Source organism: Carya illinoinensis, chromosome 14 (assembly GCF_018687715.1).
Source record: "Carya illinoinensis cultivar Pawnee chromosome 14, C.illinoinensisPawnee_v1, whole genome shotgun sequence".
NCBI lineage: Eukaryota > Viridiplantae > Streptophyta > Magnoliopsida > Fagales > Juglandaceae > Carya > Carya illinoinensis.
Genome location: NC_056765.1, coordinates 16,450,179 through 16,476,046, shown reverse-complemented (window position 1 = coordinate 16,476,046; position 25,868 = coordinate 16,450,179). Strand labels below are relative to the sequence as shown.

The window sequence follows — 25,868 nt, the reverse complement described above, 5'->3', positions numbered from 1 at the left end:
TCACTTGAAACATTCTCCATCCATCCCTGGGCTCTTACATGCCATTTACTATGCTAAAACCTTCATAGTCTTATTCCTTAAAGTAAACCTCCATAATTCACCTTAGGGTTAAGACACTAAGACATTCGTCTTATTCTTCTATCAAACACATGTCGACGCATGACTCAGATTGACTAAGTCACGCATCCCAATCCTAGACAACTTATCCATTATTACCTTCATGTATCCTAGCCCATACTCGATCCTCATTCCCATCTATACATGCCACATGACTTTAAGCCAACTCTGAGGCTTAAACTTGGTGCAACCATACTGAGGACAGATTACTCATTACATATGGTAAATCTGTCTGGCACTCGTGTCTCGCTAGAGGCACATGTATCTTATCCTTTTTATCACCTAAGACCAACTTATAGTCCAATGAATGCTCGCTTATCTAAACAAGCTCCATACTTTGATACCAACTTGCTTAAACCCGGTCGATAGGACTCTTCCTACTTCCTGGCCCTGTATAAGTTCATCCCGACACTTAACAAGAGGACTGTATCCACAAATGCACCTCGGTCATGTCACGTAGCTCGAGAAAAATTCTAAGTCACGTCACGATGCCCGTCATGCTTCCGCTGCACTGCTCTTATACTTTCCCACCACTTTACACATATTCTCAGCCATAAGTCAACAACAAGGAGAAACCTGTCACCTCAGACTATAGGCCACGTCACAGCTAATTCGGGACACTGTTACACCATTCTCGATGTTACACAATACAGTCTATGCCACTCAACTACGCAACCATCCTTTTATATGTGACACGCCTTACGGTGCATCACTACACAATACAGAGCATATGCCATGTGTACTCTCTTCACTCTATGCCACACCCCACTACAACACATGTCTCACGGTGCATCGCTGTACTCCATGTGTACTCCCTTCACACACCACGCTGCATCACAACTATGGCATACACTTCACACCCATACTCACAGCATAGTCCACAACACTACACAATTATGCCCAACACTTCACTACACAGCTACACTTCATAACGAACTCTACAATACTAATAGTACAGTCCAAAACCTATTAACTAGCATATATCATAAATAAGGAGAGATAGAGGGTTATACCATCGACAGGATAGCCCGTGCTTCACTTACTACCCATCACGATCAAGGCATCGGAGGAGTTATACGTGGCGGTTAGCTATGTACAGTGGCTCTCCAAATAAAGTGGCGGTTTGAGCTTGGGAATAGCTAGGCGTGGTCTTGGAAAGGCTCAAAGTGGCCTCATGGTGGTCTAGGTGGCAGAGCATGGCGGCATCATGCCGTGAACAGTGCATCCAAGAGTGTGAGAGTGTGTGAAAGAGGTGGGGATGGGCTAGACGTCATGGCTATGCATGGAAGAGCTTGAGAGAGGTGTGGTGGTGAGGTGGTGGCTGGACTATGGCTCACAACGGTAGATCGGGTAGTGAGGTGGAGGATAAACCATGAGAGAGTGGGGGAGAGTGAGAGCTGTGGGTAACTCGGTTGGGCATGAAAATGGTTGGGGGAGTTCTTGGTGGTGAGAGGATCATGGTGGTGGTGGTAAGGTGGCGTGGGTAGCCATGCGCGGCGGTGCACGGTTGTGAAACCGTGTGAGTGTGTGTGTGTGACCCATCGGAGAGAGAGAGAGAGGTAGGGGGAAAGAAGACCATGGAAATAAAGCCCATGGAGTGAGAATTCCGTTGGTGGTGGTCGGAGGCCAAGCTGGCCGTGTATGGTGGTGCTATAGTGGAGAAATGGGTGTGAAACCCATTTTAGAGGTGATGTTGTGGGAGGAGGAGGAGGCTGCCATGGAGTTCACCGGTTGGAGGAGGGACTTGCCGACAGGGAGGGAGGCTGCCGGTGGTGGAAGTGGAGTTGAATGGCTAGCAGTGGAGGTGGGCTGGAGGAGAAGCCGCACAATGAAGAAGGAGAAACTGTGCATTGAGCTGGGAGAGAGGGAGAGAAGAGAGAAAGAGGAAAAGGAAAAGTGGGGAGAAAAAAGTAGGGGTTTGGGTATTTAATCCAGGCTCTTCATTTCAGGATCTTCAAAAAGATCTAACGGTGAGTTTAAATATTGATTTGAAAACGCATAAGTGTTTTATTTAAAATAAAACACTAAGAAAAATTAAGACGGAATATTATTTTATAAACTTTAATTTTATAAACTAAAGTTTATAAAATAATATTCCTTCATCATTAATTAAAATTATGAAATCTCGTTAATTACTTGAAGAGAATAAAACCATTTAAATTAATTTGGAGTTTTCAACATAAATTTAGATCTCGTACTATTTTAAATAACTAAAATATATTAATTTAAAATAATTTTCCACAATTATAATATTTTTGGAGCTCATCAAAATATTATAATTGTGTTATTTTAAAAACAAATTTAGTCCGTTATTGGAAATATCACATATAAATAATTACTTGCTTTAAAATCTGCTTGATTTCATTTAAAACATGCCATCGAGGCTCGGCACGTAGATCGAAGCTCGTAATTAGAGAAGAAAGAATGAGCAGGTTATCACAAGTACCCTTGTTTTTGACCCCGAAACAAAGGAAGTAGTCTTCCCCACCGTGGGCCTCAAGCCAGCCACCCTACACTGCCAGTCTCCTCCACGCCATTGCCACCTGCACAAAGAGCGTCACCGAGCACTCACTCTAGGCTCGCCGTCTTCCTCAAGGTAAGCCAGTGGCACTCTCTCAGCTTACTCTCTCTCTCTCCCTCACGTTTTACTCACTACCGTGTCTCCCTCTCTCTCATCACTTTCTCTCTCTCCCAATGCCCTGCCATCGCACTCACCACCGCCGACCTCAGTCAGCTCCTTGCACCGTCACATGTTCCCTTCCCTCACGGTGAGCCTCTACCGCATAAACCTTAACTTACATATTATGAGCATGTTTTCAAATAACAAGTATTCTACTTAAGCTTACCGTGAAGTTGGTCAAGCATATATTAATAGAGATGAAGTTACATTTTTACCCTTTGAGTTACAAACTGTGTTATTGTGTTTTAAACTTTTAATATGTATTCGTGGACTTTATTTTACTTATGTTTACAGAAATCATTAAGTAATTTAAATTGTTATCAAGTAAAGATTTCTTTCAAAGGTAACCGATAATGATGTAATTTTATTTTTAAAAACACTTTAGATATGATCTAGTTTACTAAATAAAAGCTGTTGTTTAATTTAAAATATTTTGGTATAATTAAATTAGCTAGTATTAAATTTTGTAGTTTGATTATGCTAGTAAAAAAGATAGGATTTAATGTGTTAGTCAGAGTTATTAAGTGGACATTGATGAATTTTGAAAGTGATGGTATTTTAGAGTTAAGAGAAAATTTTAGGTTTTGTGGTATTAAAATAGGTATTTTTGGTGTATTTACAAAGTAATTGTTCAATTGGAGATTTATTCCAAGTTGCATGAATTTTCTATAGGTGACAAGTGATTTTTGTTTAGTACTACTGTGGAGAATTTCTGATAAATTAAGAAGTTCAGGTAAGCGAGATTCCTATACTAGACTTTGCACAAAAAGAAAATGAAACGAGGTTGACTTTAGAAAATATGCATTTTGATTTTTGAAAAGAATTGTGAAACAACCCCAATTATTTTTTCGGCATTACTCATGAACTCTGATAAAAGAGAAAACATTTTTGTCATAACTAGTGTAGACATGAGCTTATTTTTGGCACTCTGTATTCTAAACTATGCAAAAAAAGCAAACATAAAAAAATTTTGCATGATTATGTGAATATGCTTTGGATATTTTGAATAAGAAGATGATATGATTCTATTCAGTACTTTGTTTTGATAAGATATGACTTCTGAAAAGCCTTTGGCTTGACTTTGATTCTGAATTTGATTCTACTTCCACTTTGTTCAGTTACGGCCCTGCCATGGGTGATAATAGTGGCACATGGCCCGACCACAAGTTATAATAATGGATACGGCCCAACCACGGGTTATAATAGTGGATACGGCCTAACCGCGAGTGATAATAGTGGATATGGCCCAACTACGGGTTATAATAGTGGATATGACCCTACCACGGATTATAATAGTGGATACGGCCAAACCACGGGTAATAATAGTGGATATGGCCCAACTACGGGTTATAATAGTAGATACAGCCCTGCCACGAGTTATAGTGGTTGTTTTTGTTTGATTGCACACCTTGGTGATAGAGTGATTATGTTCTGTCTGATTATCAGTAGATGCACAGCCCTACCACGGGGGTTATACATGGACTCTGTTATAATATGCTACTCTGATATGATGATCATCATCATTTATGCTATGCCAAAGGATTATTTTTTAATAAGATTGTTTCTAAAAGTTTCACCCTAATGTTTTTTTTATTATAAATGTTTTGCATTCTGAAAGCAAGTGTTCTGATTTTAGCATTCCGAAGGTAAATGTTTTGTTCTGCATTCTAAACTCTATAAATGCTCATGTTTGCACACTAGTATATGTTCTCTACTTACTGAGTTGTTGATAACTCAATCCTTATCTCCATAATATTTTTCAGATAATTTTGATGCTTCAGCCGGGAGTCAAGCGTAGGAATTGTTAACAAAATTTGATGATCATTGGGGAATAAGTGCCAGAGGGTATAAGTAGTTATTTGAGAGTTTTAGCTAATAGATTTATCATTTATGTTACTTTGGTGTTTTGAGTTACTAATAGTTATAAGTGATTGTAGAGATTTTAATTAGGGCTGTTCATCAAGGCCGGATTTTATCCAACCCGGACTGGAATCCAGTTTTACTGGATTCGGGTTCCGGTTTTCGGCCTGGGTCAAATTCGGGCCGGCACCCGGATATGAAAAACTAGATTAATCCGATCCGGGTACCGGATTTTAAATCCAAGACCCGGGTTTAAAACCCGGGATTCGGGTTTTATAAACTAAAAAAAAAAAAAAACCCTACTTCTATTCTAGCGCTGCCCCCCCCCCATTCAGATTTCCCTCTCTCTCTCTCTCTGCTCTGCGACGCGAACTCCTTCACCTCCCTCCCCCAGTTTCCTCTCTCTCTCTCTCTCTCTCTCTAATCCCTTCAAGTGCTAGCGCTTTTGTTTTGTCCGGAACCTGAATTTGATCGCGCGACTCACTGATCATCTTCTTTTGATCGCGCGGTTCACCAAACGGTGCTTTCGGATCCAAGGGATTATAACGTATTTCCGTTTGGGTATGTTTTCTTTCTTCCCTCTGTTGTGTTCTCTATTTGTTGATTTTGGTTTTTTTTTATTATTTTTTTTATTTTTATTTTTTTTTATGAGAATGTTTGAGGAGTATTTTGTTAGCTGCAAAATGCTAGAGCCGTGGGTAATGGGTTATTATTATTTGGAAGAATGGGTTTAGATCTGAAGAATGGATTTGTTGCTATTTACATAAGAGAGCCTAAGAAACAAATTGTTGAGTTTGTTGAATATATTTCAAAAGTATGGCAATATTCTTTACTTCATTTTGGATATGCATGCAGTGCCTAATTTCTTAGCAATATTTAATGAAATTTTGAAGTTGCGGGTATTTATCTGTTGAAAATAATTTGTGGGGAAGAACAAGTATATATGCATGGATGGCTATGTTTTAAGGAAAATCTGAAGGAAGTGATGCAGATTATGATGTGAACAGCTTGTATGTAACACCCAATCATTATGGGCTTGATCTTGAGTAAAACTGCTCAGAATGCGTGGACATTATGATTGGTGTAATTACCCGTCTTAAGTAAATTAATGATCTTGGATATGGTTGACGTACATGCAATATTTATAAATATCAGAATAATGCTTTATTGATCTATACCTAATCATCATGATTAATTATATCCCAAGCAAGTGTTGCATTCAAGCACACATCATTGTACTGTTATTTGATTCCTTGCTTCTATTTTCTTTGTGCATCAAGATATATGACACCAAACAAATCAAAAGTTGGTTTATAGAAATTGCATTTTTCCATGCTTTGCTAAATTTTTGGGATCTACTATTTGTTGAGAAGATGGTTTTGATTTTCTTTTTCAAAATTTTTAAATCCAAGACCCGGGGGTAATTTTTTCACCTGCCCAATCCTTTTACTGAAAACATACAATATGGTTTGCTTTCATGAGTGAACTGAAAACAACTGTAATAAGGAGTTACAGCAATACAAAGACTCTGAGAAACCCAAAAAAGAAAATTGCAATCATGAGTTGGCCCATATTTTAAGAAGGTGCCAACCTCCACCACATGTTAAGGCCTTAAATTTCAAGTGGTCAATGAGTTTGGATTCAACCTTTTACATATGAAACTTGCTACAAATGCCATTTGTTTGTTAAGCGGCACATAAATTTAGTAGTCTTTTTTTTCAACCAAAAGGCAATAGTAACTATCAAAAAGTAACTTTTAACTTAAGTTGCAGCTCAAAACTGGAGAGAAAAACAATCAAAATGAGAAACAGAGTGAAAAGACTTGGTGATTCTCAAGATCAGTCGCCCAACTAATATTCTTAGAATGCTGCGTGCGTGTGTTTGAGCTTGTGTTTGTGTTTGCATTTGTCATAACTTTGGCAGGGAAAATGGGTTGGACCTGGTTGGTATATCGTGTGATGACCCGCTTTTACGTGTATTTTCACTAAACGTTTGTTTTTAATTTAATTAATATATTGGGTTATTTATTTTAAATTAATGTATTTTAAATTGGTTTTAATTTATTTGATGTTGTGTTTAATTTATTTTAGTCGTTTTACGGTTTTTAATATCGTTTTCGGCGGATTGGTTGTTGGACTCCAGAGGTGAGGATTGGACCTCATTTCTTTTCTTTTCTTTTTCTTTTTCCCTTTTTCCTTTCCTTTTCTTCTTTTCTTTCTTTTCCTTTTTTTTTCTTCTTCTTTTCTTCCCGTTTTCCCCCTCTCCCCGTGCGCAGCTCCTCTCTTTTCTCCTTCCCGTCGCCTCCCCTTCGACCGCCCAGTTCTCCGCCGTCCGGCCACCGTTTAGTGCACCGTCACCACCATTCTCTTCCCCTTCCACCAAAGATCATCCCCACCAATTTTCAGAGCCATCGGACCAGCCGTTAGCTTTTGAGAGCCGCCGGAAGTCGCTGCATCTGCTCTATTTTTGCCCCTGTCGCCGGTTGCTTTCGCAGCCCAAAACCGCCGCTCGCCGGTGAACATCCCCACCAAGTTTCACCTCCATCCGAGCCACCGTTAGCCACCACGAGCTCCTCCAAGCCATACGGTTTTTGCCTCGATCCGCCGCCGTCGCTCCACCTCCGGCCACCACCTCTTCACCACTTCATCACTGACTCCTTGCCGTCCTAACCCACCCATTTCCGGCCTCTAACCGTCGCCGGAACAGCTCCCACGAGCTAGCTTTCCATTTTGAGAAATCCGGCCATCAACCACCGTTTTCGCCGCCACCCATGGCCAAACTCCACTTCCCTTAGCTTCATATACATCCTTAGACCCTTCCCTATCAATCCCAAGCTTTGGTTTGTCCCCGTTCAAAAATGGGTAATTTATTACCCACGGACACAGTGTAAATTACACTGTTACGTTGTTTTTCCTCTGCCGTTTGCAACGCCGCGAGCTTTCTAAAAATACCGTATAGCGCTGTAAGTATTTTCCAAACCCTACTTTCAGATTTAAATATATATTGCTCATTCAATAATTATTTGTTGTTGGTTGGCTGATTCCGGACTGAGTCCGAGGAGTTCGGGGGTCGGATGGATGAGGACGGAGTTGCTTGGGTTGTTGTTTTGTGCATTGTGGTTGCTTTTACATGGTGCATGCACGTGCATTTTATTTATTGAGAAAATCATGTTTTATTGGCGTAAATGGTTTTTGGGTGTGTGTGTATCACGACCCCAAACCGGGATGAGGCATTATCTCGGTAGAGCTCCTCTGGTCACTCGGGAGAGTAATATACTGAGTGACGTCCCCTGAGTTGTCGAGGGCGACGATGGGAGCGGGACTAGGGGATGCTTGGCTACGAACGCGCCGGGCGCGGAACCGGGCATCGCTCTACTCACCGACTCCGTGGCCCTTCGCTGGCAAGGGCTAGAGGATGCTTGGCTACGAACGCGCGGAGTGCGGAACTGGGCATCGCTCGTTAGGTGTCACATGCGTGGTGAGACTCTGCGGTGTGGCACTGGAGCCAGGGTGTGCGGATGATCCCTAGGGGAGATCATGGTGCATGCATAATTGGATTGTTTGGTTTGATTCAGAGGCATGTGTAGGGACGGTGGTGAGCAGGGATGGTGGTAGAGTCCCGCTTGCGATTCCCGCCTACGGTGCACGTGGTGTAGGGACGGTGGTGAGCAGGGATGGTGGTAGAGTCCCGCCTGTGATTCCCGCCTACGGTGCACGCGTAGGGATGGTGGTGAGCAGGGATGGTGGTAGAGTCCCGCCTGTGATTCCCGCCTACAGTGCTCTGATGGTTTGGTTTATGGGCCATTATCTGGGATAATGGCGAGGCTTGGTTTTAAGCAATATGTTTTTGTGGGCCAAATGGGTTTTTGGCGTGCGTGGAAAATTTATGGCTCTTGGGACATGTGCATTGCTTTCTTTCATGCATGTTGTGTGAGTTTTATATGTTTTCATCTGGTGCTGTTTGGGTTTTACTTACCTGCGGTACCATTTTTGGTACCGTAGATTTTGGTGCAGGATTCGAGGAGGAGGAGGAGGCTGAGCCCGAGGATGCGGCTCCGCCGGAGTTTTGAAGTCGAAGTTATGCTTTATAGTTTGGTTTAAAGCTATATTCGTGTTTTGTAATATTTTATTTATGTATGTTTTAAACAGCTTGTATTATGTTAAGAAAAATTCTGGTACTTAGTTATATGACTTTCGTTATCTGCTGCGTGTTTCTCTCTGCACATTTGTCGCTTTTACACACGCTTGGCACTCGTCGATAGGGTGGTGACCCGTGTTGTCATCATCCGGACGTCTCGTTTTCCCCGTGTCCGTATATGGGGATTTGGGGGCGTCACATATCGTTTTTTTTTTTTTTTGCCTTAAATCTGGTCAATGTTCAATGGTTTAAGGTTTATATCACTGTTATTTCTTATATTTTTTTTTACTTGTAATGTCATTATCTTTTGTTCTTGTAGGACATGTCATTCTATTTTTGGCCTGAACACTTTTTTTATCTTTACTATTATTATTGTTGTTGTTGTTAGTATTATTACTATTATTTTTGCCTGAAACTTTTAACTTTTAGATAAGTCCAGTCCATATGGGTCGGGAAGTTGGAGCATATGCTGAAGTCAACAAATTAGATTTGGAGACGGAAAGTGATATATATGTTATGTTTAAATAGTGGAGTATACATATAAGTGTTAATGGGGATGGTGAAAATAGACTCATCACCGAAGATCCAAATCCAAATGGAGCAGTGAAAAAGTAGATCTGGATGTAGCAGAGTATTGCAAAGCAAAGACGCTAACGTACACGTGACGATCATATATAGTTACATGCACGAACCGTGCACGTTTCAGAAATGAAATCGGCTTGATCTGCATCGTATGCAGTGATGTCAAACTTGATCACGTCATCAAACTTAACCTCAATTTCCACCACCCGTTCCGCCTGCATGCGGACGTTCCTGATCCACACTGTAGCTAGCTACTTTCCAGTACACAATTAATAATTTTGTTTAAGGAATTTTACAATTAATTACGTACAGTAGTACACCACCTATTTAACATAACATATATATATATATATATGTATGTATCAAATAAAGGAAAAAGTCATATGGATATATTTTTCTTGGTTTGTTCACATTTTTCTCGGTTTGTTCACACTTTTCTCTATATTCCAATTCAACGTGCAATTTAATTTTCCAATCTAGAAAAATACGTATCCCAACATTTCAATCGGTCTCGCACATGCTACGAATCTGTGATTTTTCCATTCTTGTGGATTGATTTCTCCAGTGCCATTAAAATTTTACGGTACATATTCAATTTTAAAATATCACGAGGAATTATGATGTTAGAGAAATTATCACGTGGCCACGGCCGTTGGTGCATGCATCTCGCCTTAGCACATCAGCACATGATGATGAATATTCAAACCACATACGAACGAACAAAGAATTTATGCAGCAACTCCCAGCGTAAACAAAACCTACCACATGATTCAAACCGGTCTCTTAACATTTTTTTACTTTCGAAAATGTGGTTTTATTTTTAATTTCTTCACCCAACAATTAAAAATATTGAAACGTTTTGACATCTATTAAAAATGATAATAATATTTCTAATTAAATTAATGTTGTTTCATATGAAGTAGATAAACTTTTATAACATACCAAAAGGAAAAGATAGAAAAATAATTGTTAAAATATATATTTAGTTTATTTACAATAACTTTTATTTTAAATTATTTTAAAAGTTACTGTAACTAAAGTCTAATTATTTAAAAATTAACTAATTCATTGTGATTATATTTTATCCTTAATGGGTCTAGATTCTCCATCTATTGACTTGATTTGACTTTCTTGGGTGAGTTTTTAAATTGATTGTGGGTTAAAGGGATTCCAATTCTGCGGGTTCATATCATTTGGTATTCAGAGCAAGGTTTTCAATCAGGTCTGGTTCTATCTTTTAATTTTTGCATTGCTTATAAAAAAAAAAAGAAAAAAGTGCAAAAATTTCCTTCTTCCTAGAGCTGTCGAATTTCTCATTGTTTTTTACGGTTTCCTTATTCTTTGATTAGGGTTACCTTGTTCTTTGATTAGGGTTACAAAAAAAAAAGTGCAGAAATTCCTTATTCTTCGGCTACTAAAATTTGCTTCATTAGGGTTTCTAAATTCTAGTGTTTCTTGCATCTTTGAATTGTCAATTGCTAGGAGTTCCGTTTCATTGTTTCCTTCTACTTTTGTCTATTCTTGTGTGTTTAAATTTAGTTGTTTGATTTACATAATTGAATATTACTGATTGTAATTGAATTGGTGAGAAAAGAAAAAAAAAAAATCGAAAAAAAAATCTAATTTTTTTTTTTTATTGGGCCTTATCATCGAAGGGGCTGCATGCATCGTTATAGTTGGTATCTTGTCTTATAGTTACTCATCCATTCTTATAATTTCCATAATTCTTATGTCGTTTTATTCCTTCCATATTTCTCTAGTTTGTCCTTGTTTCTTGGGGATAAAAGGTCATAAGGATATCTTTTATGAGTTTCTTTTTCTTGATTTGTTCACATTTTTCTCTGTATTCCAATCCAACGTGCAATTTAATTTTCCAGTCTAGAAAAAGACGTACCCCAACATTTCAATCGGTCTGGCACATGCTATGAATCTGTACTTTTTCCATTCTTGTGGATTGATTTCTCCAATGTCATTAAAATTATACGGTCCATATACAATTTCTATACAATCTATTATTAAAATATTACTTTATTTTAAAATTATTTGAAAGAAAAAGATGGCAGATAATTGAATTATTTTACGAGGAATTAAGATGTTAGAGAAATTAATCTCACCTCAGCACATCAGCACATGATGATGAATATTCAAACAACATACGAACGAACAAAGAATTTATGCAGCAACTCCCAGCATAGATTAAGATTGTGTCATATATATAATCTATTTTTATATATATCTTAATTAATATAATTGAGTATTATTTATTATTTTCTCTGCTTAACTATAAGCTATAATATTTTAGTTTAGATAATTGGAGATAGATTATGCAAACCTAATTTCGAAAAGAGAAAAACAATTGTTAGAAAATATCATTTAATTTGATCTATTTTAGTTTACTTTTATATCTATCTCTATAAGTAGATAGAATATTATAATAAAAATATTATTATCATTTTTATTAGATATCAAAATGTTTCAATATTTTTAATTGTTGAGTGCATAAATTAAGAATAAAACCACATTTTCGAAAGGAAAAAAATGTTAAGAGACTGTCATGGTTTGAATCATGAGTTGTTACCTAAATTCTTTGTTCATAGGTGGTTTGAATATTCATCATGTGCAAATGTGTTGAGTAGGGGTGAGATTCGGCCGGTCCAACCAATCGGACGGGTCCAATTTTGGGAGGACTGAATGAGTCAGTCCGGTCCTAGTCCAGGGTTTTCCACTCCGAACCGGACCGAATGAAAAAAAAATAAAAAAATATATAATTTATATAAATAATTTTATAAATTAATTATATAATTTTTAACTAATACTAATATTTATAATTATATACTAATACTAATATTTATACTAATACTAATAGTCTAATATTATAATATATTATAGTTATACTTATACTAATATAGACTATATACTTATATTAAATACTATAATAGTTATAGCTAAATCACTATAAGTATAACTATATATATATATATATTTAGTATGCATGTATATTCTTTAATGTATAACTATAATATATGGTACTACTATATATTAATATATTAACATATTATAAGAGTTATAGTATAAATTATAATATAGAAATTATAATATGCTAAATCACTATAACAGTATAACTAATACTAATATATAGTTATATTATTAGTCTACTATTAATACTATTATATAGTTATAATTTTCACTATAATTAGTATTAATATATAGCTATACAGTATACTTATACAGTTGTACTAATACTATTAGTCTATTATATAGTCTAACACTCTTAAGTCTAATTAGGCTATATGGCTATAACTAATACTAATATTATTAATACTAATAATGTAGAAAATAGTTATACTAATTGATTGATTCAACATAGCTAATAATACTAATATAATATAGCTATACTAAATTACTAATAGTCTAATACAAATACTATTATATAGTTACACTAATCGTAAATTGATAATAACTAAATCATTTTAAGTCTATAACTATATATATTTAGTATCAATGTATTATTATACTGTTTAATGTATAACTATTAACTATAATATATAGTACTAGTATATATTAATATATTAACATATTATAAGAGTTATGGTGTAAATTATAATATATCATATATGTATAAATTTATAATGTATTAGTATAGTTAACTAAATATGTAATATGTTAGTATTAAATCACTATAACTGCATAGAGTATTAGTAATATAGTATTTAATATAACTACAAAGAGTATTAGTAGTAAGAGTATTACTATTATTTAATATAGTATGACAGAGAGTATTAATAAATATGTGATGTTTGAAGGGATATAGTAATACTAGTATATTACATATAGTATTACTATTATTACATATAGTTATTAGTTATAATATTAGTACTAGTGTATTATTAGTTATAATAAATAAGTTAATAACTATTACTAATTTACTATATACTAATAGACTAATAGTATTAGCATATTACTATTATATATATATATATTAATATATATAATAGTATACTATATATATATTAAATATATCACAATATAATTACATAAGTATTAACAAAATGTCATAAGATAATAAAAAAAAACACAAGTCAACCGTGGACCGAATGGACCAACCGGATCGGACCGTCCTAACCTTTAGGGAGTTCGGTCTAGTCCAGGGTGGGAAAATCCTGGACCGAATAGGTCCAGTCCGGTCTACAAAACCTCCCTAGATCGGACTGAACTCCCCCTAGTGCTAAGGCGAGATGCATGCACCACCGACTACCACGTGATTACTTCTCTAACTAGATAAATAGAAGGAAAATGATAGTGTTATTATCAACAAATGGAAAAATCTTCTTTTAAGCATACTTTATGCACTAATTCGCGCATTGATATTAATATATAAGGCATATGTTTCACGAAATGATGTGAATTAAAGATAAATAATTTTCATAAAATAAGAAATTTTCTTCTTCTTTAAATTTTTTAAAATTTTTTAAATAAAAAAAGTCATTGGTACATTAATTAGTATACGAAATCTACTTATATATCTATTATATTTTAATTAATGGTTGAGGATGTTTAAAAAATACTTCAAATAAAGAAAAAAAATAAAAAAATAAAATATTATGTGCATAGTTAATGAAAACATTAGATAATTATCTTAAAATTGTTAGAAATGTCTCGTTTTGATTTAGAAAGCGTTTCATTTCATTTTATCTCATTATTATAATTTTATTAAAGTATCACATAATATATAATAAATAATTTAATTTTTAAATCTCAATTCATCTATTCAGGCAACATTTGAATTCCACGAAAATCAGTCCACGTGGGGAAGAACGAAGTCAGGATTTTGACCTTTGAGGCCGAATTTTCGGCACCGAAACTTTGAGTTTGAATTTTCTACGGGTACTTTACTTTGTCCCTTCAAATTTATTATCAGTGTAATTATAATTTTTTTCTTAAATATCTTTAAATATTTTTAAAAATAAAAAATGTATTATTTTATTAATAGTTACTTCTTTAATTATTAAAATAAAATAAAATATCTAAACAGTAATTTTGGGGGGGCAAACTCAAGGGCTCAAGTATTATTTTCCTTGGTAATAATATTTGAAAAATAAAGAGATATCGGGTAGCATTAATTAGAGCTCTTTATAAAAATTATTTTGAAGACTTTTTTTTTTCGTGTTTTTGAAAATCTTGAGGTGTTTTTAGATGTATGTTTGGGAATAATAATATATATCTTTGATTAAAAAAAATCAACTAACTTAATTTAACTCGCCAAACATCACCTAGTTCAGGAAAAAGTAGACTAATCCGAAGCAAATATTCAAGACTTCAGACTCTATATAAAGGTGGGCTCAAAGTACAGGAGTTGTACAGAATTCTAAAAGCTTCTCCATATATATTTGTAAAACTCTTGTTCTCAAAGATCAAGCGGTGACTTTCGTCCAAAGTTCCAACTTGTAAGTCTCTTCATTTCACTACAACAAATGTTAGTATTTGCTGCAGTCTAATTTCGTAGCAAAAAGTCTTAAAATCGCAGCAAATCTTATTTTACCGCGATTTTCAAACCGTAGGTGAACTGCCGCAATTTGAGCGTTACTTTTGCCAAAATTTTCGCAGCAATGTAACTGCCGCAAAATTAGGACTATTTCCGACGAAAAGTAATCGCCGGAAATAGGCTTAAAAACTCAGTAAATTATTTGTATTTCCGACAGATGACAGTCGCCGGAAATAGTCACCTATGTGTAAAAAATTATTTCCCGCGAATGTTACTCGCGGGAAAAGTTTTTTTTACAAAATAAAAAAAAAAAAAAATTGCACTAAACAAAAGATATTAACTTGCAACCGGAGTAATACAAGGTTACTAAAGATATATATCTACCATCATATACAAGGTTACCAACTTACCACAAACATACATATATATTATGTCCAAGTGTTATCAATATCAGTATGCCTAACATAGAGGCCAGAGGTTACACCCAAGTTTATTAGCAGTAGGGAAATTGTCAAGGAAATTGTTGGAATCTACAAACTCAGATTGAAGCTTTGGAGTTGAAGTCAAGGGAAGCTAAACAGAAATGCAAATAACAGATAAATTAAGATGAAATGCAAATGAAATAAATTAGGTAATGTTAGTTAGTATACGTGTCTATAAATAGAAATGATGTAAAGGAAGTTTTTGTACAATTCAGTATTCAGATCATTCAATTCATTGAGAATTTCTGCATTAAGTTTTTCTCTCCTTTTTTTTTTCTATGCTTCTATTTCTCTGTTCTTGATTCTTCAAGTTACAGAATTTTACATGGTATCATCGTCCATAAACATTCCGCTGCCTTCTCCTTTCTTTTCTTGATTTCTTTCAAGAATTCTTGCTGTTTTCTTTATTCTGCTTCTATGGCAGAATCCTCTGATGACTCTTCTCCTTTGGGGAATCCTTCTGATGACTCCTCAAGTTCCTACTATCTGCATCCATCTGATAATCCTGGAGCTCTTCTTGTATCTGAAATTTTTTCTAGTGACAACTATGTAGCTTGGAGTCGATCCATCACAATTGCTCTCACAGTCAAGAACAAAGTTGCCTTCATCGATGGGAGTTTGCCTCAACCTAACCCTGCAAATGTTCTCCTCACTTGTTCACCTCTATAAAAATCCCACCAAGAACTTCTTCAGTTCATTTACCAAATGGTCACTCAGTTCCTATAATCTTTACTGGCACTGTTAAATACTCCCCTGATCTAGTTTTACACAATGCTCTCTATGTTCCTTCTTTTCATGTCAACCTTATTTCTGCTTCCAAACTGACTAAAGAAAATTCTGTTGCTCTATTTTTCTTTCAATCCAAATGTGTATTGCAGGACCTCAGCAAATGGAGGATGATTGGGCTTGCTGAAGTCAGAAATGGTCTATACCACCTAATCAATTTTTCTGCTGCTACACAGAAGGAAATTCCTGATTCAAACAAATCTTTTTTGGCTAACACATCTACTATTAGTCCTGACATATGGCACTTCCGTTTGGGACATTTATCTTCTGCCAAACTAAAACTCATTAGTTCCATTGATCCTTCTGTAAAGACATCTCATAATCCTGTTTGTGAGATTTGTCCTCTAGCTAGGCAAAAGAAACTATCTTTTCCTGTATCACAAAACAATTCAAATAAAGCTTTTCAATTAGTACATTGTGATATTTGGGGTCCTTTTTCCACTATCTCTCATTCTGGATATAAATTTTTTCTTACCATTGTGGATGATCATACACGATTCACTTGGCTTTTTCTTATGAAAGCTAAGTCAGAAACTTGAGCCTTAATTGCTAACTTCATTGCTCATGCTCAAACTCAGTTTAATGCTCAAATACAAACACTTAGAACAGACAATGGTCAAGAATTCAATATGCCTTCTTTTTATCAAGAAAATGGCATAATACATCAGCTCTCTTGTGTAGAAACTCCTGAGCAAAATGGCAGAGTTGAAAGAAAGCATCAACATTTGTTAAATGTTGCTAGAGCTCTCCTTTTTCAATCAAAATTGCCCTTAACATACTGGACTGAATGTGTATTGACAACTACAGATCTCATAAATCGAACCCCCTCATCTGTCCTACACAATAAAACACCATATGACATGCTTTTTCATAAACCTCCTGCACATAATTATCTTAAAGCTTTTGGTTGTTTGTGTTTTGCCAGCACAATCAACACTGGTCGAGGCAAATTTCATCCAAGAGCCTCAAAATGCTTATTTCTTGGTTATCCACCAAATATCAAAGGTTACAAAGTGCTTGATCTCCTTACTCTCAAAATCTTTGTTTCAAGAAATGTCATATTTCATGAGAATATTTTTCCTTCCATTCCAAACACTACTCACATACCTTTTATTTTCCCTGACTTTCCTCAAATACATGACTTCACAGTACCTACTAGCCCACAGAATCCACTTTCTGCAATTCAAGAACCTACTCTTTCACAAAATCAATCCTCTGAAAATTCAGAGCCCATTACTTCACAAATTCCATCTTCTGAAATTCCATCTTCTGAAATTCCAGAACCCATCACTTCACAAAATCCATCATCTGAAAATCAAACACCTGTTATTTCACAAAATTCATCTTCTGAAACTCAAACAACTGTCATTTCACAGACTAATCCTGAAATTGTAAGTCTTCGAAGATCTGAAAGAATAAAGAATCCTCCTTCATATCTGCAGCATTTTCATTGTGGTAATATGGCTCAATCTATTTCAACATCTCAAAAATCCTTCAGTTGCTGCATTCCTTCTTCTGGTAAGCCATACTCTCTTGCTTGGTTTCTTTCAACACATCAATTATCTCCTAAACATGCAGCTTTTACTTCTGCCTTGTCATCTACTTTTGAACCTAAGACCTTCAAACAAGCCAATTCTTACCCACAATGGCAAGCAGCCATGTTAGATGAGATAAAAGCTCTTGAATTAAATAAAACATGGGAACTTGCAATATTACCTCCTAATAAGACTGCAATTGGATGTAAATGGGTATATCGTGTTAAATTCAAGGCTGATGGCACAATTGATAGATACAAGGCAAGGTTAGTAGCAAAAGGCTACACCCAACAAGAAGGTCTTGATTTTTTTGATACATTCTCACCTGTAGCTAAAATGACAACAGTGAGGACTTTGTTATCCATTGCTGCCATTAAGAATTGGCATTTACATCAACTTGATGTAAACAATGCTTTCCTCCATGGAGATCTAAATGAAGAAGTCTATATGCAACTACCACCAGGGTACTCCTCCTCACCAGCTGACCCAAGAGTTTGCAAACTCAAAAAGAGCCTATATGGTCTAAAGCAGGCTTCAAGACAGTGGTTTTCCAAGCTGTCATCTTCTCTACTTCAGTTTGGTTTTATTCAAGGGAAGTCTGATTCATCTCTATTCATCAAGCATAATTCAAACAGTTTCATAGCACTTTTGATTTATGTTGATGATGTGATTCTTGCCTCTAATAATCTTGATGCTATACTCACTGTCAAAAAGTTCTTACATGACTCCTTTACTATCAAAGACTTGGGAGAACTAAAGTATTTCTTAGGGATTGAAGTAGCTCGATCTACCAAAGGCATAACTTTGTGCCAACGAAAATATGCCTTAGATATCTTGCAAGATAGTGGTTTTTCAGGTTGTAAACCTGTGGCATTCCCTATGGAATCTACACTTAAGCTGAGTACCAATGACTCATCACCTCTTTTATCAGATCCTGCACAATACAGAAGATTAGTGAGTCGGTTGTTATACCTCACTATAACTAGACCTGACATATCCTACTCAGTGCAAGCATTAAGCCAATTCATGGCTCATCCTAGCAGCAATCATCTTCAAGCTGCTGAAAGGGTTCTCAGATATATCAAAGCAACACCAGGGCAAGGAATTTTTCTATCTGCTCATTCATCTCTTCATCTAAAAGCCTACTCAGACAGTGATTGGGGTGGCTGTATTGATACCAGAAAAAGTGTTACTGGCTTCACAGTTTTCCTTGGTGACTCTCTTATCTCATGGAAATCAAAGAAACAGCCAACAGTTAGTCGATCCTCAGCTGAATCCGAATACAGAGCTCTAGCCTCTACCACATGTGAACTACAATGGCTGATCTACCTATTAGCTGACCTGAAAATCCCTCATCCACAAGCTGTTTTGCTTTATACAGACAGCAAACCAGCCTCTGAAATTGCTTCAAATCCTGTCCAACATGAAAGAACCAAGCACATTCAGCTAGACTGCCATTTGGTTCGAGAAAAAAAACTGCAAGAAGGTTTAATCAAGATAATTCATATTCCATCCAAACATCAGCTGGCAGACATTCTGACTAAACCACTTGGTTCCCTCAATTTCCATCATTTGATCCGCAAGATGGGAATGATAAACATCCATTCCCCTCTTGAGGGGGGGTGTTGGAATCTACAAACTCAGATTGAAGCTTTGGAGTTGAAGTCAAGGGAAGCTAAAAAGAAATGCAAATAACAGATAAATTAAGATGAAATGCAAATGAAATAAATTAGGTAATGTTAGTTAGTATACGTGTCTATAAATAGAAATGATGTAAAGGAAGTTTTTGTACAATTCAGTATTCAGATCATTCAATTCATTGAGAATTTCTGCATTAAGTTTTTCTCTCCTTTTTTTTTTCTATGCTTCTATTTCTCTGTTCTTGATTCTTCAAGTTACAGAATTTTACAGAAATTGATTTTCACCACTATGGCTTGAAGATAGAAATACAAATAACTAGTAACATGAGTCTCAACTCACAATAAAGAAGAGTAAATATAATTGAAATATTATTAGAGAAGACATAAATAACCAAAAACTTATGGTAACTACTCACTCTCGGCAGCACAGAATTCTTGCTAATACTGTTACAAAGAAAAGGTGAGCAAAATTTATTGAAATCTATCAATTGTTAAAATGAGGCAAATATCAATCTTAAAAAAAGGAGATAAAGTAAAACCGAAAAGCCAAAATCCAAACCTGACTTTGGTCATGTAGACAGTGTGTTTCTAATAATAGTCTAACCATGGAGAAACTAAGCTTTCTACTATACAAACTCTGCTATTTTTACTCTAAAACATAGGATACCCATGAAGATAGAGAAAAGAGCATGGAATCAATTGCAATGAATCCAAGTACATGTAAAGTTGCAAAAAAAAATTTCTCTGGAAGGATAGGTTAGTTATAAGGGTAGGCATGCAACCATGGAAGAAGAATAGGTTAGTTATACGGGTAGGCATGCAATGGCTTTGTTATGAAGTTACAATAATTTTAATAAAGAAAAATTATTGCTACATCATGTAAGCTAGCAGCAGCTCCAAAAGTTTGGTAGAGAGAGACAAGTCTAACTAGAATGTTTGGAAATTCAAAATTAATGGGGTTCTCTATATATCTAATTAATTGGGACTTGTAGCTAGCAAGCAAGCTATAAGCTGGCTAATACTCATTATTTGTGAATATGAAACTAATAACACTACTATCAAACTGACTTGATTTCATGCTGCACTCACCACCAAATTTATAAGTTGGTGCACTCACCTTCTTTCTACAAGAAACCTTCTGCTCAGCTCTTTATCAACAGTCACATATTTTCTTTAATTTTGATAAGAAATAAGGAAATATATATATACATACTGAATATATAGGATGTGTGCAATATCCTTTAAAATAAACTACAAACATTAAAATTCAAAACAAAATAAAATCAAATACCACCCAAAGAAGACCCCAGGAACATGGACTTAAGAGTTTCCACTAAGCTTTTATGTCATTAAAAAGTGCAGTTACTTATCAAAAGGAAATTTAAACCAAAAAAAAAAAAAAAACTGCAGTTATTCCCTCTCACCAAATCGTCCACATAATGCAAAGAGGTTGAGTTGTAGCCTCTTTTAACAGTGTGATACTTAGGCTATTATTCTTGAAGAGAAGTGTTAAAACAGGGCACTTAATTCCATTTCATATCTGACATGAAAACAGGGCAGAAAATTCCATTTCACCTCCTCAATGCTTGCACGATTTTTTGCTCTATCCACATTTCCTCTACTCGGTTACACACCCAACTAAACAAGCATCAGAGGAAAATAAATGAGAACTCGAATTTGGAAGCCACTACACACAGTCGGCCAACAACATATTTTTAGAAAACCAAATAGCATGCCATGGTTTGCTTAAGCATAAATCCAACCACAAGAGGTTTTTAGGAACTAAGAGTGTTACCTGACTTGTTCTTCTTCTTCCCAAGGTGCGATTAAAGCATCAAAGCAAGGGAAATGGAAGTGTGTGATCTGAAGGAATGGAAGAGGACTCTCGGCTGGAAGGAAAACAAAATTTTCAGAGCAACCCTAGGTTGCCATTTGGTGTAAAATCAAAACCCCCAAAAATGAAAACCAAAATTTGGAAGTTTACCTATGTTTATCCCTCTCCTTTAGGAGATTTACGCTAGGGTTCCACCCTTTGGAAATGAAGAGACGAGCTGGAGAGGAGGTCAAGGGTTAGGGTTTGGGCTTTCTGGAAATAGAGAAAGGGAACAAAGCAAGAGAGAGAGGAGTAGAGCGCGAGAGAGAGAGGAATTTTGCGGTTTAGGGCTTTCTGGAAATGGGGAGGCCGAACCAAGCGCGAGAGAGAGGAGTAGAGCGCAAGACAGAGGGAGAGAGAGGAAAAAAGAAAGGACGGGATATTAAATCCTTTTTTTTTTTATTTGCGGCGACACATTATCGCCGCAAAAAGTCCTAAAATCGCAGCAAAAGGTTACGGCAATTATATTCCCGCCGTAAAATATGTTAAGCTGACTCCTTTACCGGTAGATTTATTATGGCAACATTTTGTTGCCATAAAAAGTTACGAATTGTGGCGATTTTTCTCTTTTAGATGAATTGAAAATGCCGCAAAATGCAATGATTTGTTGCGACGAAAAAAACCGCCACAATAGGTTTTAAGTCGCCGTATAAAGATTATACAATGAATTTAGAATTTGCATTTCTCAACTTTGCAATGGAATTCTGCGGCAAAATGAAAAACGTCGCAAATTAATACCTTTTTACGGCGATTTTAATTGCTGCGAAATTAAAACTGCCGCAAAAAGCCCATTATGTTGTAGTGTTTATCAGTTCTGAAACTATTTCCTCAAATCTTATTATCTTTTAGCTTGTTTTCTTATGTTATGGTATGGTTTACATTTTTGTACCCTCCATAATAATACTCCAATATCATGGTATTTGACGTCTTTTTGCAATCACTAAAACTAAAGCTAGCTTGTGAACTGGGAGATGAACAGTAAAAAATTGCTTATCACATATTAATCCCTCGAAAAATACCACATGCCTATATGATTATTATTGCTCTTTCGTTGTATATAATTAATATATATGGCCTCCTAAACCCCTTTCACACTAGAGTTTCTTTCTAACAATCTCACAATTGGTTGCTAATAATCTTTTCGTTGCTATAAATTGGTCGCAATTGTCCGTTTTTCTTGTAATGAAGATATATCAAAAAATATTCTTACTGGCACAAAATTTGCTTCTAACCCATATGATTATTAGCTATAAGGTCGGCAATTTTTTTTTATCATGATTTGTAAACCGATACGAGAGTAAATACTTAATACTTATTGTAACAAAATTTGGCTTAGATGGGCCAAGTGATTGTTCAAAACGATTACAAACATATCAATATCTTGTCAACATGCTTCACTTGAACAATTTGTATAATTAAACATTTTTTAAAAATATAATTAAAAATTTTAAAGCTCTAAGACCAGGTTAGTATTTTTTTTTAAACTCTTAGTAATTTAATGTTAATAACTAGTGTACGTTGGAATGCATTCGTGGAATATGGTTTTTTATTTATTTGTTAATTTAGATTAATATTATGGGATCACAATTCCATTTAGCTAGGATATTTAGATAAGTGTTGAGAGGTTGGAAATGTACGTGTACTAATTTTGGTCATGGGCATCAATCTTCAAATTGATTTTGTTGATCATCTAGTTTTGAATACGTACATATATTTTTTTATTTTACAAAAGTTATGTTTTTAAAGATATAAAATTATGTTAATAAGTTTAATTCAATCCATTTAAATTAAAGAATTCAAAACGGATTGATCGATATAGGTTTGTTTGTATTAATTCAACATAATCATTTCTTTTTAAGGGGCATGCATATTTTATAAAACAAATTATACAGATAATTACAGCACACCATGCATCTATTTACTATAAGGAGTCCAATCAAGGTTGATATATTTGATTAGTCAAATCAAGATTGAGCATTATACAATTAAAAAAGATTGATGTATGGTTTAGATAGTGAGATGAGATGAGATGATTTTAGATGAAAGTTGAATAAAATGTTATTAAAATTTGTAAAAAGCTGCAAGAAAATAAAAATAAAAAATAAAAATTGGGAGAAAAAGAGAGAGCCCAAACCTCCACAAACGACCTAACTACCTAAATAAACTGTAAAACATCCACATGTTGATAAGACTTCTTAAGCCCATGTGACTCAAACTGTAACTGCCAATGTGATTTCCTTCCCAATAATCAATGGTGAAGGTAAAGCGTAACCACAGAGTAATATGTGAGCATTATTTTATGAGAACCTTTTATAAATCTAACACTTCAATTCTCTGTAACGAAATATCTATACATTCTCAAATCCCATCGTTAAGTCGCATTCTATCCCTTGCCTTCCAGGCCATGCTTCAACCAAACACACATAACATACATATTCCTAATTTTGACCCCTTTTCTCACTTTGCCCTACACTTGAATGTAGCTTAAGCAATGGGATGGTGGAGGTCCTATGCTGGTGACGAGAGATTTTCTAGCTCAACTCTCACTATTTTGATCAGTATATTTGTGGTGTTATGGTTGGTCGTCAAGAAGCAAAGAAAGGCTGCAATACCTTCATTGCCACCAGGTCCCCGTGGCTTGCCAATAGTTGGGTACCTTCCATTTGTAGGTACAGAATTACATACAAAATTTCATCAACTGTGTGGGATCTATGGCCCCATCTATAAGGTTTGGCTTGGAAATAAATTGCCCATTGTAATTAGCTCACCCTCGCTAGTTAAAGAAGTTGTTCGTGACCAAGATGCAATATTTTCCAACCGTGATACTAACATAGTTGGAAATATTGTCTCATATGGGGGAGCCGATATTGCTTTTTCCTTGAATTGTCCTAACTGGAAGATGTTGTGGAAGATATTTGTGAGAGAGATGTTAAGTCCAGCAAATCTTGATAGTACTTTCCCTTTAAGGAGAGAAGAGGTAAGGAACACCATTAGAAATGTGTACAACAAAAAAGGCACCCATATAGATTTAGGAGACATGGCATATGTAACGGTGATGAATGCCATCATGAACATGTTGTGGGGTGGCACGCTACATGGAGTGGAAAGGGCTAAGTTTGGAGCAGAGTTTAAGCATATCTTTGCAGAATTTGTGATGATTATTGGAAAACCAAATGTTTCAGACCTTTTCCCGGCTTTAGCAAGGTTTGATTTACAAGGGCTCAAAAGGAAAGAAAAGAGAATTTCCGAAACCATTGATGGAGTACTTGATTATGCAATTGACAAACAGATCAAGAGTTTGGCCAAAGCTAAAGAAGAGGGAAAGACAAAGACAGGACAAAAGGACCTTTTGCAAGTTCTCTTGGAACTAAGGGAGCAGGACCCATCAATGAGCATGATGCAAGTCAAGGCCTTGGTTTTTGTAAGTGTGTGTGTGTGTGTGTGCGCGCGCATTTGTGTGTGTGTGTGTGTGTGTGTGTGATTTTTTACTTTTTTGTTTCATTAGTACTTTAGAGCCGAATAGGGGGGGTTGATTTTGCCATTAATAACTTTAACTAATTCATAGACATCCAAACTTTATTTTGGCTTGTTTTGTTTGTTTTTCAATTTTCAATTGAGCTGATCACCTTACTCTTGTTTAAATAGGACATACTGATAGCAGCAACAGACACCACAACGACCATGTCGGAATGGGTGATGGCAAGGTTGTTGAAGGATCCAGAGATAATGAGAAAGGTCACTGAAGAATTAACAGAAATTGTGGGGTTGGACAACTTGGTTGAAGAATCTCATTTGCCCAAATTACATTATTTAGAAGCAGTTATTAAAGAGACCTTACGTTTGCACCCACCTGGTCCTTTCCTATTATTGCGTACTCCAAGTGAGTCTAGCATCATTGGAGGGTACTGTGTACCCAAAGGTTCTAGTATTTTCTTGCATGTTTGGGCTATACAAAGGGATCCAAAGTATTGGGACAATCCATTGGAATTTAAACCTGAGAGGTTTCTAAATAATGCTTATGGTACGTTTGATTATTTAGGCAACAATTTTAAGTATCTTCCATTTGGATCCGGGAGAAGAATATGCGCAGGGATTGCACTAGGGGATAGGACACTCAAATACATCTTGGCTTCATTTTTGCATTCCTATGAATGGAAATTGCCACAAGGTTCAGAGATAGAATTTTTTGACACTTTCAGTGTTGTTACCAAGAAGAAGAATCCAACCATTGCAATTCCAACTCTAAGGTTATCCAGGTCTGAGCTCTACACAGAATAGTACAATGCGAGAAATATACTCTATTGCTTTCCATACTAGTACCTTGTATAAAGCATTTTTATGCACAATAACTATGAGGTTTTGATGCTTTTCACTTCCTGTAGTACTATAGACAATGTAATGATGATTTCCAAATAATGCCATCTTGCTTGTCTACAAAGAGGCTTATACGTACACTCACCTGTATCTAGATTTGCGCAATTATTGGCCTATGAATAAAATCTTACTGTGGCATTTCCTTTTCTTCTTCTTTTGTTAGTCGGACATGGTTTTTTAGTAAACAAATTTTTTTAAGGCGTTTGTATTATAATGATCATGTAAATGAAGTCTGAATGCATGATCATCTTCATCAATTCGAAAACATTGACACATATAAAGCGTCTCCATGATTTTTTTTCCATTAGTATGCCAAAATG

General features: G+C 35.6%; 2 protein-coding genes across 2 annotated transcripts; both read left to right on the top strand.

Annotated features, from left to right (window-relative positions):
* Window positions 1-23,665: 23,665 nt before the first annotated feature.
* On the top strand, window positions 23,666-24,697 carry LOC122293637 (flavonoid 3'-monooxygenase CYP75B137-like). The gene is made up of 2 exons (XM_043102165.1): window positions 23,666-24,595; window positions 24,680-24,697. The coding sequence occupies exons 1-2, from the start codon at window positions 23,666-23,668 to the stop codon at window positions 24,695-24,697; spliced, it is 948 nt and encodes a 315-aa protein (XP_042958099.1).
* Window positions 24,698-24,825: 128 nt separating this feature from the next.
* LOC122293244 (labd-13Z-ene-9,15,16-triol synthase, chloroplastic-like) lies at window positions 24,826-25,655 on the top strand. Its single transcript, XM_043101767.1, has one exon. The coding sequence runs from the start codon at window positions 24,856-24,858 to the stop codon at window positions 25,450-25,452; it is 597 nt and encodes a 198-aa protein (XP_042957701.1). The 5' UTR covers window positions 24,826-24,855; the 3' UTR covers window positions 25,453-25,655.
* The last annotated feature ends 213 nt before the right edge of the window (window positions 25,656-25,868 follow it).